The sequence below is a fragment of the Amphibalanus amphitrite genome, unplaced genomic scaffold (assembly GCF_019059575.1).
Source record: "Amphibalanus amphitrite isolate SeventyFive unplaced genomic scaffold, NRLGWU_Aamphi_draft 000205F_arrow, whole genome shotgun sequence".
NCBI lineage: Eukaryota > Metazoa > Arthropoda > Thecostraca > Balanomorpha > Balanidae > Amphibalanus > Amphibalanus amphitrite.
In genome coordinates, this window is record NW_024881700.1 from 371,884 (window position 1) to 385,737 (window position 13,854).

Sequence of the window (13,854 nt, forward strand, 5' to 3'; positions counted from 1 at the left end):
TGCTGTTTCTTACTCGCCCTGTGTTTGATGAGACGCCAGCAATAGCATGCCTTTGACATTATTTTCTGATCTAAGACATCAAATTATTTAATAACTGCTAGTTTCAATGCTTGAACGAGAAGCAACAGGTATGATTATGAACTTGATTATATTTTCCTGAAATATTAGTTATTTGACCATAAGTGACATTCTGGCGTAAACGTATCACACTTTCCTTGATCAGCTTCCTGTCCGGGCTCTCCGATTTTCAGTTGCTTCCTCCTAAAATCATTTGCTTTTTAGTGTCTTATGGACTGTGGAGTCAAACGTCAGTCCCTTCGTGGCTTTCCTTTCCTTTTGCCATGCAAGCCAATCTGTCCATGTGATAGGCCGGTGCCCCCCTCCCCCTCCCCGCAGTGCACCTTCATTTCAATAGAACGCGGATGCTCCTTTTTCCACCTTCATGGATATTCCGCACATTTTTATGACTGCCGTGGGGTCCTACCAAGAACTCGGTCATTCATATGCCTTTCATCGTTGTCTGTTTACCTGTGTGGCTAGTTTTATGTCTTGTGACACCCAACTACCGTTATCGTTTCCCTGTTGCCGGATCGTCCACAGCTGTGTGCCGGTCACACCATTGGTCGGTAATTGACGGCATTCCGTACACGTATCAGTGATCTGCGCCGCCCCAAATGGCTCCGCTGCCCGGCGGGCGGGCGGCGCTCGGGACGGGCGCGGCGCAGCGCCGGTGCTTGGTCAGGTGCTCGGCCGTCCGCGGCCGTGCCCTTGTTCGGATGTGACTCACTGGATGGCGGCCCGGCGGGCCATTTTCCTTGTTTACCTTGCTCGGTGCCGAAACGCCCTGCTTTGTACGGCGCTGATGGCTGCGAAGATGTCGGCTTATTACCGGCTGTAATCCGCTGTGATTTGTCATTCGTGACGTCGGCTCGGCGCGGAGGCGAGCGGTGCGCACGGACGGCCGCGTCGGCACCGGCGCCTATCGGGCCATCGTCCTTCCCGGCACGGTGCGTGTCGGCCGCGGGCGGGCGGCGCCGGCGCGTGTTTGCCGATGACGCGATGCCGGGCATGCCAGCGGCAGCCATCGGTCCGGCGCGGCGGCGGCGGTCCGCGGGACACGGACACCGGCTCAAGGGCAGACGCCGCAGCCGCCCGTCACTGCCGCCACCGGCAGGGATCGGCACCGCTGGCGGCGGCCGAAGCCGCAGTCGGGGGCACTGGCCGGCGCCGGCTTCCGTCAGTCCCGTGCGGCTTTACGTCTACACACCGGCTACCGAACAACACACCATGCTGGCTGGTCTCTCTCTCTCTCTCTCTCCCTCACTCCCCCTCTCTCTCTCTCTCTCTCTCTCTCTCTCTCTCTCTCTCTCTCTCTCTCTCCCTCACAGTCCCCCCCTCTCTCTCTCTCTCTCTCCCTCCCTCTCCCTCCCTCCTCCCTCCCCCTTCCTCCCTCCCTCCCCTCTTTCCCTCCGTCCTCCCTCCCCTCCCTCCTCCCTCCTCCCCCTCTCCTCATCTCTCTCTCTCCCTCTCTCTCTCTCTCGCTCTCGTCCTCCTCTCTCCCTCTCCCTCTCCCTCTCCCTCTCCCTCTCCCTCTCCCTCTCCCTCTCCCTCTCCCTCTCACCTCTCCTCTCCCTCTCCATCACCCTCTCTCTATCTCTCTCTCCCTCCATTCGCTCTCGCCTCCCACCCTCCGCGGGCGGCTTCCCTGCGCCGGGGGCGGGGCGGCCGACTCCCGCGGTCGTGTAGCCGCCCGGCGCCGCGGCGGCATCGATTGCAGGGCGGGGCGGTGGCGGCGCCGGTGCCGGTGCCACCATCGATTGGCTGGGTGGCGGCACGCACCGCGCCGCCGACCAGCTGACCGGACCGCTCGGAACGGAACCGGCAGCACGAAACGACACCGGAAATAGAACGGCAAACGACCGGAACCGGCACGAGCAGGACATGAAGGGTTGGGGAGTGGGGACAGCCATGTGCACACGCTGCATTGATAAGGGATAATTTAGCAAGGGACTGAGGGCTGATGAATGTTTTAGGTGACTCACTCGAATACTGCGGCTAGGAAATTGCTGGTCGACTAGGTAAGTCGCCGGTAACGAAAAATGAGATCACCGCTGTCCTAAACCGATGACGAGTGCCCGAGTTGTGGAGAGGCGATAACGGAACGGACATGCAGAGATAGGAGGAACCGCTCAGAATTCCATGTCACCCTTGCTATCTATGAGGCGGTTACGAGTGATATCGCTGCACAGTCTTGTAGTTGTACGAGATGTTTCAACGCCACAGAGCTGATGTTCATCAAACAAGTGCTGACCTCATCGTTGAAGGAGCGTTGAAATTGACGCAGTTCAACTCCTTTCTGTTTTAGAACGGCTGTTGTAGCAAATGCTGTTAAGGAGGTATTGCCGGCTTTGCATCAGTTCCCGTTTTCAACCAATCACCATTTCTTCCGCAGGAATCCTCGCGGAGTAGACCCGACTCTGAGCCCCACATCGGAAAGTACCAGCTCCTGAAGACCATCGGCAAGGGCAACTTTGCCAAGGTCAAGCTGGCCAAGCACCTGCCGACCGGCGAGGAGGTGAGTGTTGGACGGTGACGGCTTTGTGAGGGGACACGGGAGATGCAGAGGCTATCGGTCCGTGCGCCACGCGTGGGGCGCTTGTCGAACGTATTGGGTGTTTTATCCTGTGTTGTTAAAAGGCGAGGGTGTGAGAAAGGTACTGTTTGCAGGAAGTTAAAATTGGTGCTTTGCTTACAACGGTATGATTGTTCCTTCACGGCCACTGATTTGGTCTTCACTTATATGCTGCTAATGCTAAGATTAGCTTGCTTCGACATTGTTTGCGGTGTGATCCATGTTAATGGAATGTAAAGTGCCAATGGGCTGGCGTTCTTAGCCGGTGTAGTCCGCCGTGGTCGGTCGTATCAGATCTTCAATTCTCGGGTATGTGTGGCCAAACAGATGATGCTGGGAGTGTCGTGTTGAAAACCTCGAACAGTCGAACGGCAGACGGGCAAATCTACCAATGGGTTGGGTGAACCGTGCTGCGCTGATAGCCATCAGTGTTTAACCAGTTATGAGTGCACTACGCCGCGGATCTCGCTGTTTGCGCGCGCTGATTGTTATGTGTGCCTTGTGATTTCAGGTCGCTATCAAAATCATAGACAAAACGCAATTGAATCCGGGTAGTCTACAAAAGGTGAGCAATATTAGCTCTGGTAATCGTGAGTGTGATGCGATTTCTGATCCGAGATACTACTTCATTATATTTGTGTTGGTAAAACAATAGCATTACTGGTGATGTAGCGCATGGCGACCATCACCTGTTTCCTTTAAAGCTCCGAATCGACCGGCCTTCAGAGCAGCGCCAATGAAGTCAGGAATGTATGTCGACACTGGCCTGTGCGCCCGACTGGTGTCCATTGATTATTCATACGGGTTTGCGCGGCTCAGCGAGGGTGTTTGCGCTGCTCTCGCCGTCCTACATATTCACATTATTCAGTGCCTCTCACCTAATCCACGGCGCTAGATGGCGCCCCGCCCCGCAATATCGCGAGACCACGCTGGCTATCCCATAGGCCTACATTGTGGGGTACCGTAAACCGGGGTGAGTTGATATGGATTTTGAGGTTATTCTAGATTTCGTTAAAAGCCACATTCATTTACGGAATTCTTTTTGTGCCAGTTTCATGGCACATGCCTTGCGGAGGCAATCAGCAAAAATGAATAAAAAATGTATATATTAAGCCCCTTTTTTAAAACGCCAAAGTTCATATCAACTCACCACCCCACAGGGGGTGAGTTGATATGATTTTGGATTTTTCAAAATTTCTCGGCTAAAGAAGCTCAGAGGTGAGTTGATAAAATGCCAGTGTTTAAAAAAAGGATCAGAGAACACATCCTGAAAGAAACCATTAGATAAATGCTAGTAGTTTGGCAGCAGACCACACATTCATGAAAACGCAATCATGTCCAACACAGCGCGATCAAAATGGCTTGATTTTAGCAGCATCATTTTTTCGCTTTATGATACTTAGTTTTACTTAGAACATTCTGAACTTGGCTAGTCACGTGTCCTCAAGCCAACGGTATCAAAACTGGCAATATATTTTGGAATTACAAGTGTATTTTCTTGTAATTAAAACACATTGTCAGTTGCGGGTCAAGGTTGATATGCCTCTGACAGAAATAATGGATTGAAATGAAAGAATACATATACTTCTGAGCTTTTGTTGACTGGTAGTCAACAAAATATTAATGAAGTGAAGTGAAGCGAATCTAATTCGGACTGTATTCTAAGCGACATAAAACAGAATTCGGCATCAAAAGCCAAAATTAGCCCTCGCACTTATAGGCGGGCGAACGGACCACCTCGGCTTTTCGCACATAACTCGCGCAAAAAGCGGCCGATCACGACGAAACTTTCAGTACCTCTCGAGTTTATCAATTTTACACATGTTCTAAAGATTTCATGACTCTGACTCAAATGGTTTTTGACTTGTGACCTGATTCTCGAGACCATGCTTGGCCGGAATCGCGATTTGGCGTAGTCGGCTCACATTATCCGCGCATTTCCAGTCTTTTTGTGATTGTAACGTCCAAACATGTAAATGATGTTGGTCCCACGCAGTATTTTGGGTGTCAACTGTCAAGGTCACCTGAAGGTCAGGTCAGGTCATTGACCTTTGGTGACCTCGGTTCACTTTTTGGAGTTTTACATGTTTCTAGGGTAGTTTTTTTTTCGGGCCGATTTCGAATTTAACATGCATTTGATCATTTATGAAGTAGTTTTAGTGCCTTCGTAACATGTTACGACACCGTCAGTGGTAGCTGACACTTGACACTCCCTATGGATAGCCGGCAGGACACCTACTGGTTGACCTGACCTGACCTGACCTGGCCTAAATGTACGAAGACATCTGTGAGCAAAACTAACATGACATTCGCGATCAGCAACAGCCAAAAAATAATAAACTCGCTTTACGAACTTCAAATAACCCCCTATTTTACCGACTTCTGGGTAATTGACCTGGCCTGGAAGGTTAACCAATGACCAAGTTGGTTATCATCGGCTTCCTCGCGTCTCGGGCAACACGCTCATTTTTTCCGCGAAGCTCTAGCTCCACCAGGGGCCAAACGACGATGGGATTCCAACGGACCCCCCCCCCCCCCCCCATACGTTAAACGCTGGCAAAACACGAACACGGGCGAGGGCTAAACACCAGTCAATTTCTTTATATTGTTTGTTCCATTTCATTTTGCCTCTCATTCTCGGTTGGCAACTGCCAAGCAGGAAAACTAATCAGTTTCACGAGATCAGAATTCCCGCGCTGTTAGCCATACAGAAATGACAGTTCTGTCATTTTCGAAACTACGAATAAATATAACAGTTTTTTTTTAACCTGTATGTAATATAGGTGTTCTATAGTGTTCCTTTGTAGCTTGTAGGGAGCCATCTTGAGACTTGACAGGGAGCTGTGCTGTGCCTTTTTTCATGTTAGGTATGTCCACAGAAAAAAAAAAAAACTTTGGGGTTACTGATGTTAGTTGTCGGACCTTCGTCCCTGTCTTGAGTTGAGATTCAGTTTCATAACGTTTCGGCCAGTTACTCTCCGGCCGTCGTCACTCGTCAGGTGTTCTTTGACCCTCAAGGACCTGGATGTTGGTGGCGTTGCGCCGTAGCATATTTACGTCTGGACAACGAGTTGCGTTGGAGAGGCCGGAAATAGTGGCGATTTCAGGACCGCAAGAATGGACCGTCATTGGAATGATTCTTTCTTAAACTGTGCACTGTTTTCGGCCGGAATTTAATAGTTACTACAAAATATTTTGTCATTACGTTTCCACCAAGAATGAATGCCACCAGGGCTGAATTTTTACTACTTTTGCATTTTGTCAAGAAGCATATAGTGCTGTTATATTGCAGTTTTAGCGCGTTTGTTACAAAATATGAAGCGAATAAGCGTCAGTGTAATTTATCCAAGGCTGAGGCCCTAAAACATAAATTTATCAGTGCCAGAAGTTAACTTGAGGGAAGCAATGCTAATTGCTCTTGTCCATCCACTAGAAGTTATTAAATATTTTGCTTTGTGTATTCCAAAAGGAGAGGGAACTATTTTATTTGTGCCTTCATGTCAGAATTGAAGGTGGATCATTAAATTTTCAAGGCAGTTTACAAACAAGCATTTGGTCTATCTCGTATATAAGCAGTGGCTAAGAAGAAAAGGTTGATCAATCCTGAAGTTCAGTCATCGTACCTCAACTTGGCAGCAAGATCCCGAAGGACAGAGGATATATTGTATACCTGCCCTTTAAATCAAAGCATTTTTGTGCCTGTAAAGGCTTAAAGGGACCCTCCCACCTTCAAAAAAGTTAATGAATTGGCATGAAAGTGATGTCGCTCGGTTCAAAAAGTGCAAAAACGAATATCTACCAAATTTCATCGAAAAATATTCACCGGTTTTCAAGATATTAGACTTTTACTTTTGTTTACTTTTTGGGATCTCCGCTGTTCCTAGCGACTTTATTTGAAAGTGCGGCATTTGTTGCGCGCAAAGCAGCATATACCACCGCGTGCTACAAAACGTTTTAGTCAAACATTTAACGGACGTTCGAAAGCCTGATGACGTCATCAGACTCCCGTAATGGTTAAGAGATAGGGACCACGCTGGTCCCACCCTGCAAGTAAAGGGAAGAAATTTCTTGAACACCATAAAGCTGCGGGGGTTGCGACCAGGATAAATGGTGGTTTCTGAGCCTGGCCGCAAACTTGGCTATCTCAACTCAAAACTAATGTTAAGGTGGGAGGGTCCCTTTAAGTTCTTTGTGGTGTGTTCGGAGTGAGGACATATGGCCGTTTTTGTTGTATGTTTATGTGGAGATTGAATATAACTGTGACCCTGTGTTTGTTTGTATACTTACTATGGTCAAACAGGGAACAGAACATAATCACATTCACATAACATACTCACCTAGCACCTAACTCATAGCTGTACCCTGCAAGTGCAGGATCTGTACTTGTTCATGTCTCGAGCATTAACAAGGCACTAAAGTAGCTTAGTAATCATTTCCCACATTTTCTGAACATCTAACATGACATACAGCAGTGCAGAGCAGCTTCAGAGAAGAAACACTTTAAATGCACAGACTCACACCAGCCACCCAATGAGCCAGTTCCTCAGTTGACTGTTTCCCTGGATGCAGCTTGGCAAGGTGAGCTAATTATTGGCAAGTAGAAGGTTAGCAGGTAAGATTGAGTTAGGGTGAGTACCTACCTATAACTGGGTGCTACTGCTATGCAGGTCTTGGGTAGTCTGCAAATATGTGTGATGATTGAAGTTAGGTCAGCTGTCAGGTTATTCAGGTATGCTCATTGCTCAGGTCACATTTTTATGGACACTTGGCAAATTAAAAAACTAACATAACCTAACCTAAGCTAACCCGACTAAACCTACACAACTGCTGACTATTGAGGAACTAAGCACCTACCTACTTGTGCCTACATCTCATAACATGTCAAAGTAGAGTTCCTTGGTGGAAGATTACCCTCAGCTACTTTTTATCCCAGCCTTGTGAAGAAAACTAATACTTCTAAGCTCTGAGTCACTGCTGGCCATCCACAGGAAGAAACGCTGAGACTGAGAGCTTTGCCATTGTATATTGGACCAACAATCACTATCACGAATGACTATGAACACATTATATGATTACATCGTTGCATGGATTGTCACATTGACAATTTTATAACAATCCTTTTTTCAAGAAATACAGTAATGATTAACATCAAAATCAACATAAAGTGGATTTAGTGATCCAAGCTTTCTCCTCCAGTAGCAATGGAATAATTGCATGTTTCATTTGCCAGACACTGAGTACCTGATGCTGGTGATGCACATTACAATCTGCATAGCATCTAAGCATAGTAAAGCTGCCAAAGTCCATTCATTCTAGATTTTTAACTTGATAGTTAGCACTAATGTATCTTGCTGTTGTAAGTTATCATTCAATATTCATACCAATACATCAATATGCGCTCATCAGTCAACATTTTCTGGCATGATCCTGCTCAGCGCGCTCTTCAGTACCTATTGCTCAAAGATCTGCAATATTATAGCTTGTTTTCGGCCAATAAGCTCTTTTAATTTTAATTTTTCTTGCTGATATATGAGCCCGATCAACTTGCGTTTATCAACCAAAATTTCATAACTTCAAGTTCAACTTGATATTGATATTGCTCAGGAGTCAGGACCTCTATCAGCCTCCTGGATACTTCGAATTGTTTTCAGTCACATGCTTCTTAAATATGATATAAGTCAATCTTAAGGGATTCAAAACATCCAACAAAACGACGTACAAGAGTACGGAAACCGCCAGATAAACTTAAAAAGCGCCTTGGAACAGATCCAAGTATTGCTCCATTTGTTTGTTTACAATGATTGTAGGGCTGATGTATTTTTAGGACTCTGACGGTCGGCTTATAAAAAAAATGAAACGTTTTTACAAAAGTTGTAAGGCAAGTAATATTTATCTGAAAGAACTAAAATATTCAAAAGCCAAACACTATGAAATACATGAATCGGAACGAAAAAGTAACCCAAAAATCCAGCCTAATCACCGGCTCCTAAAACTGCAACAAAATCAGCACTTTTCCCCGCAACTCGTTGTCCAGACGTAAATATGCTGCGCCGTACGCGTCAAACAGTTCGAAAGCTCCTGTAGTCAGCGGGAATCGAACTCGGGTTTCCCCGGTGATGGTCCACGGTTGTAACCACTCCACTATCGAGGCAGGCTTGACTACGGCCGGAGAAGCTACTGGCTGAAACGTTGTGAAACTAACATCTCAACTCAAGACGGGGACGAAAGTCCGACAACTAACATCAGTGATACTAACAGGCCTCGTCTCAAGCATTCAGAAAAAAAAAACTAAAGCTTTTGGGGTTGATGGAATGATGTGGGGAAAGAAAAGGAGAAGAGTTGGTCTAATTGACTTTGTCTTACCTGCAGACCCATATTTCATGCTAATTTGCATGCCTACCAGCCTGGTATCAGCTTTTATCATGCATATCAACTCACCACCTGATGGCATATCAACTCACCACCTGTCACTTTTCTTAAAATTATAAAAAAGCGTTGTTATAGGTGAAACCCAAAACTACCTGGGATCAACAGTAAATTGATGGTAGTTTCTTTCCCAGTGCATGTTGTTTCATGAATATCCACCGTCTTTGCTGTAGGGTGGGGACTTTTCCTTAGTTTCAAAATCAGAAGAAAAAAAGGACTTTGAAAAAAGTAATGTGTTAAGAAGGCACTGCACCACATGCATGCCTTTCTCAGCTATATGCATCACTTATTGGTTGCTTCACTTCACAGAAAAATAAAACTAAAAATTGGTTTACAAATGGATGAGCAGCACACATTTTAACATTTTTCGAGCAATTTATATCAACTCACCACCCCATATCAACTCACCCCGGTTTACGGTATTTGGCCAGTGGCCAATAACAAGTCACGCCACTTATTCTATTTAGTTTTTAGAGCTGTTTGTTACTTTTTTTTTTTTGCTTTCCAAACTTCGCTGTCCCACAAATCTGACGAACCGCCTCCCTTGGCTTATGGTGTTTGCCGTACCATATCCCCGGATGTCATATGATCAGTCCCACGACTGCCGTACGCTTCCCCGTCCGTCTGTTGGCTTTATCAACCGGTGCACTGTCACCCGTTTCCGTACCTTCCCGACCACCGTGTCACCTCAATTACTGTGACACGTCCGTCTCGTCCCTCCGTCGGTCCGTGATGCCCATTTCCTCTGCCGGTACCAGTTACGCCGACCCGTACCTCTTTTGATCCGTGACGAGGTCTGTCTCGGTCCGTTCACGACTCCATCCTTCATGTCTCGGTCCCTGACGCCCCTCTAGTCTCTCAATCAGTCAGTCTATGACTCGGCCCCTCTCTATGTCGGTCCATGACGCCCGCCCGCACGTGTGTTACAGCTCTTCCGAGAGGTTCGAATAATGAAGATGCTCGATCACCCCAGTATAGGTGAGTATGGCGCGGGGAGCCGGGATCGGAGATCGCTGTGGCTGGGGAGGGCGTGAGTAGGCTGCCAGTGACGTCATTACAGCGACGTCAGTGGCCTCTGGTGACGTCAATGTGTCTTCTCCAATGTCTAGCGTCATGTGACACAACCGACCACCTGGGCGGGCCGGCTGTCTCTCACCCGTTGGTCTAAGTGTTTGTCGGATTCACCTGTCGGCGTCAAGTGTGTGACATTCTTGTAATGCCGGGTGTGGTAGTGTCTGCCATACAGAGGTCTGTAGGTGGGTGTGGCGGATATGGTTAGCATCGACAATCATTAGTGATGCAAACTTGTGGGCGCGATCCGGAACTAGTGAGGATGACGATGAATCTTGTGCCAAGAACATGGGGATCCCCGCGCTAAGCGCAGGCGAGCATGTGTAACGACATATGGCGTCACTACTGATCTATTAAGGACCCTCATATAGCCTAATTGTAATAGATGAATGTAATTGGGCCTTTGCTGCACGCTGGCATATCTGCGTGGATCACTTCTGAATCTAGGGATATCTCCTGTTATCTCAGCTCTGATGGTTTGATAGGCCAGTTAGGCGCGATGCGGTATGTCTTTATGTCTCTCCGGAACGTGCGTGCGAGCTCTCTCATGACATCCACCGTTCTGCCCCCGCAGTGAAACTATACCAGGTGATCGAGACGAAGAAGACTCTGTACCTGGTGATGGAGTACGCCTCGGGCGGCGAGGTGTTTGACTACCTCGTCTTCCACGGACGCATGAAGGAGAAGGAGGCGCGACTCAAGTTCCGGCAGATCGTCTCCGCCGTCCAGTACTGCCACCAGAAGAAAATCATCCACAGGGATCTCAAGGTGAGTGTCATTTCGGGCTCGGTTCGCTCTATACTGGGACTGGAAGAGTAGGAGGATAGGTGTTGGCTTTCACTGGGCGTTAGCAGACGAGTTTCCTCAAAATCCACAATAAATGTAGTTCAGTCGATTTAGGAAAGGACCAACGTGAGGCTCACACTTAATGGGTATGATTGGACAATGGACAAGCTATTGTAATTGTATCTTGTGCCATGATTGACCTATATCCAGTACATTTACACGTGCATCCGAACTATTTGGATAAACTGACAGGTGGAGTCTCCCTCCCTTCCAGGCGGAGAACCTCCTGTTGGACAGCAATATGAACATCAAGATCGCCGACTTTGGCTTCAGTAACGAGTTCACTGTGGGCAGCAAGCTGGACACGTTCTGCGGCAGCCCGCCGTACGCCGCGCCCGAGCTCTTCCAGGGTCAGTCGGAGGGGACGCGAGGAGACCGAAGTGTGGGATGTGGGCTTGCTTGTTGTTTTTTAGGGACTCCAAGAGAATTTCGGGTCATTTAGAGAAGTTGCAGCGTTTGCTAAAGAAGGAACAACATGAGCCCTATTGTTTTCCAGACATCCAGCATAGGTCGAACAAGATGCAGCTGGTCTGATGTCGCATTGAAAACGTCGTCTGCAGTTATCATTTATGTCAACTTGTTCCCTAGCCATTTTCATCGAAAAGTTATGGATTCGGCCGTACTGCTTCCGTAACCTTCTGTGACACTGTTCTCTTCGTCTGACAGGTAAGAAGTACGACGGCCCGGAGGTGGATGTCTGGTCCCTGGGAGTGATCCTCTACACACTGGTCAGCGGCTCGCTCCCGTTCGACGGCTCCAACCTCAAGGACCTGCGCGAGCGGGTGCTGCGCGGCAAGTACCGCATCCCGTTCTACATGTCCACCGACTGCGAGAACCTCCTGAGGAAGTTCCTCGTGCTGAACCCGGCAAAACGGGCCAGCCTCTCGGTGAGTCAGCGGAGATCAGACTACCCGAGTGATGAGACGAGTGTCGTTATGTTTGCCTCGCTGACTTATTCTCTCCTAAGCGTTGTCGGGTTTTGAAATCAGTCAATTTTGGAGTGCTTTATCTGTATAATTTAGATTGAGAACTGATGTCTCGTTTACGTGCATTGTGGTAGGGGAAAATGTGTATAAATATTCCACAGATCAAGGTTTGTTTTTCGTCGATAAGTGCGGCATCAGGATACCATCGTCTAACCCCGTCTCCCCGTTTACACCTCACACAGACGATCATGCGGGACAAGTGGATGAACTCTGGCTGTAATGAGGAGGAGCTGAAGCCGTACGTGGAGCCCGAGCACTGCATGGACGACCCGCGCCGGATAGAGCAGCTGGTGGCGCTCGGCTACGCGCGGTCAGACATCGAGACCAGTCTCAAGGAGGGCAAGTTTGACGACATCTACGCCACCTACCTGCTGATGGGCCGCCGCGCTGCCGATGTGAGTGCTGGGATGTCTGGGGTGGTTACTGGGAGGCGGGGGCGTGGTGAGGAGGGGGCCGAAGTGTTGGGGAGGTAGGTAGGGTGGCTAGATCAGTGTTCGTATGGTGTGAGGGCGGTGGGTTATAGGTCGAGGACAGGAAGAAAGATGCTGTTGGAGAGCGATGCAGTCGTTCGAAGGGCTCGGGGCGATGATTGTATGTGGTGGTGCCGTGACTTAATAGAGGGTGTTAAAGTACTTGTGTGTGAGTAAAATGTAGATGATTTTGTGTTTGAGCAGAATATAATCCTTGACATCGGAATACTCAGCTGTTGAACAGGGTCGTGCTGCCATGCTACCGAAAGCCATTGAACGGGGTTAAATCTGTCGTGTGACTGCGCCTCGCTGTCTCCCGATCTGACCGCCTTTCTCCGTCCCTCTCCCAGCTGGAGTCGGACGGCTCCCAGTCGGGCTCCTCGCTGTCGCTGCGGCACCTGACTGGCCCGGCGGCCGGCCCGCCGCCCACCAGCCGCCAGTCGCCTCCGCACCACAAGGTGCACCGGTCCATCTCGGCCACCTCAAACAGCAAGCCGAGCCGGCGCGCCTCCTCGGGCGGCGAGACGGTGCCGGGCGCGGCCCCGGCCGGCTCGGCGGCGCCGTCCGCCACCGGCGCCTCGGCCGCCGCGCCGGCCACCACCGGCTCACCGGCCGCCTCCACCGCCAGCGTCACCAGCAAACGTGAGTCGATACAGCTACTTACTAAGACACTTGTTCACAGCTTGCTTGCCAAAATATTCAGCTGGTGTCTGTTTCCGTTGACAGTTATGTTTTTGAAATAGATAAACCGACTCTGTTTTTGAATTAGGTGAATGTTTGTTGTGTCCTACCTTCGCTATGTTTTTTATCGTATTAGCTCGACATAGAGTGTGATGCATGTCAATTACCTTCCCTAGACTTTTTATTGCTTATCTGTCTTCCCAATTACTGACCGTTGGTTCCTCTGGCGGCAGGGCTGAGCGGCTCGGCGACCAGCCACTCGGTACCCGCCAACCACACCCACTTCAAGCGGCAAAACACGGTGGACCCGGCCACCATCAAAGAGACGCGCCAGGCGGCCAGCCGAGCCGCCGCCGGCGCCGGAGACTCTGAACAGCCCAGCTCCCTGCCCAGCCCGGCCAAACCGCGTGCGCTGCCCAAGGTGTTCACCCCGACGGCGGCCAACCGGACCATCGGCCCCAGTGCCGGCCGGCGCTCGACGCTCGGCACTGAGACGCGGCCGGCCAGCGCATCGGCCGAGGGCCGCACCCCCTCACTGCAGGCGGCTGGAGACCTGAGGTGGGTGACAGGGCAGCGCGCCGCCGCCCGGAGGGGTGGAGACTGGCGTTTGGCGACGCAGCTTATGGAATAATCTGGCTTCTCGGGGCTTCGGGTGTGTCTGGTGGTTCTTTTTCCGGGGGCTTTCCTAGGTGTTTGGCTTTACCCATCCCGGTGATAGCTTTGCATTACTAACATGACTGGC

General features: G+C 49.5%; 1 protein-coding gene across 3 annotated transcripts in view; it reads left to right on the plus strand.

Annotated features, from left to right (window-relative positions):
- Positions 1 to 13,854, plus strand: part of LOC122384974 (MAP/microtubule affinity-regulating kinase 3-like) — a 38,221-nt gene that overhangs the window by 5,576 nt on the left and 18,791 nt on the right. For all 3 annotated transcript variants that reach the window (XM_043372842.1, XM_043372843.1, XM_043372844.1), the window contains exons 3-11: positions 2,453 to 2,575; positions 3,144 to 3,197; positions 9,988 to 10,036; positions 10,704 to 10,897; positions 11,190 to 11,325; positions 11,642 to 11,862; positions 12,144 to 12,356; positions 12,782 to 13,073; positions 13,346 to 13,670. In XM_043372842.1, coding sequence (XP_043228777.1) covers positions 2,453 to 2,575; positions 3,144 to 3,197; positions 9,988 to 10,036; positions 10,704 to 10,897; positions 11,190 to 11,325; positions 11,642 to 11,862; positions 12,144 to 12,356; positions 12,782 to 13,073; positions 13,346 to 13,670 — 1,607 coding nt within the window. The remainder of the gene's footprint in view (positions 1 to 2,452; positions 2,576 to 3,143; positions 3,198 to 9,987; positions 10,037 to 10,703; positions 10,898 to 11,189; positions 11,326 to 11,641; positions 11,863 to 12,143; positions 12,357 to 12,781; positions 13,074 to 13,345; positions 13,671 to 13,854) is intronic.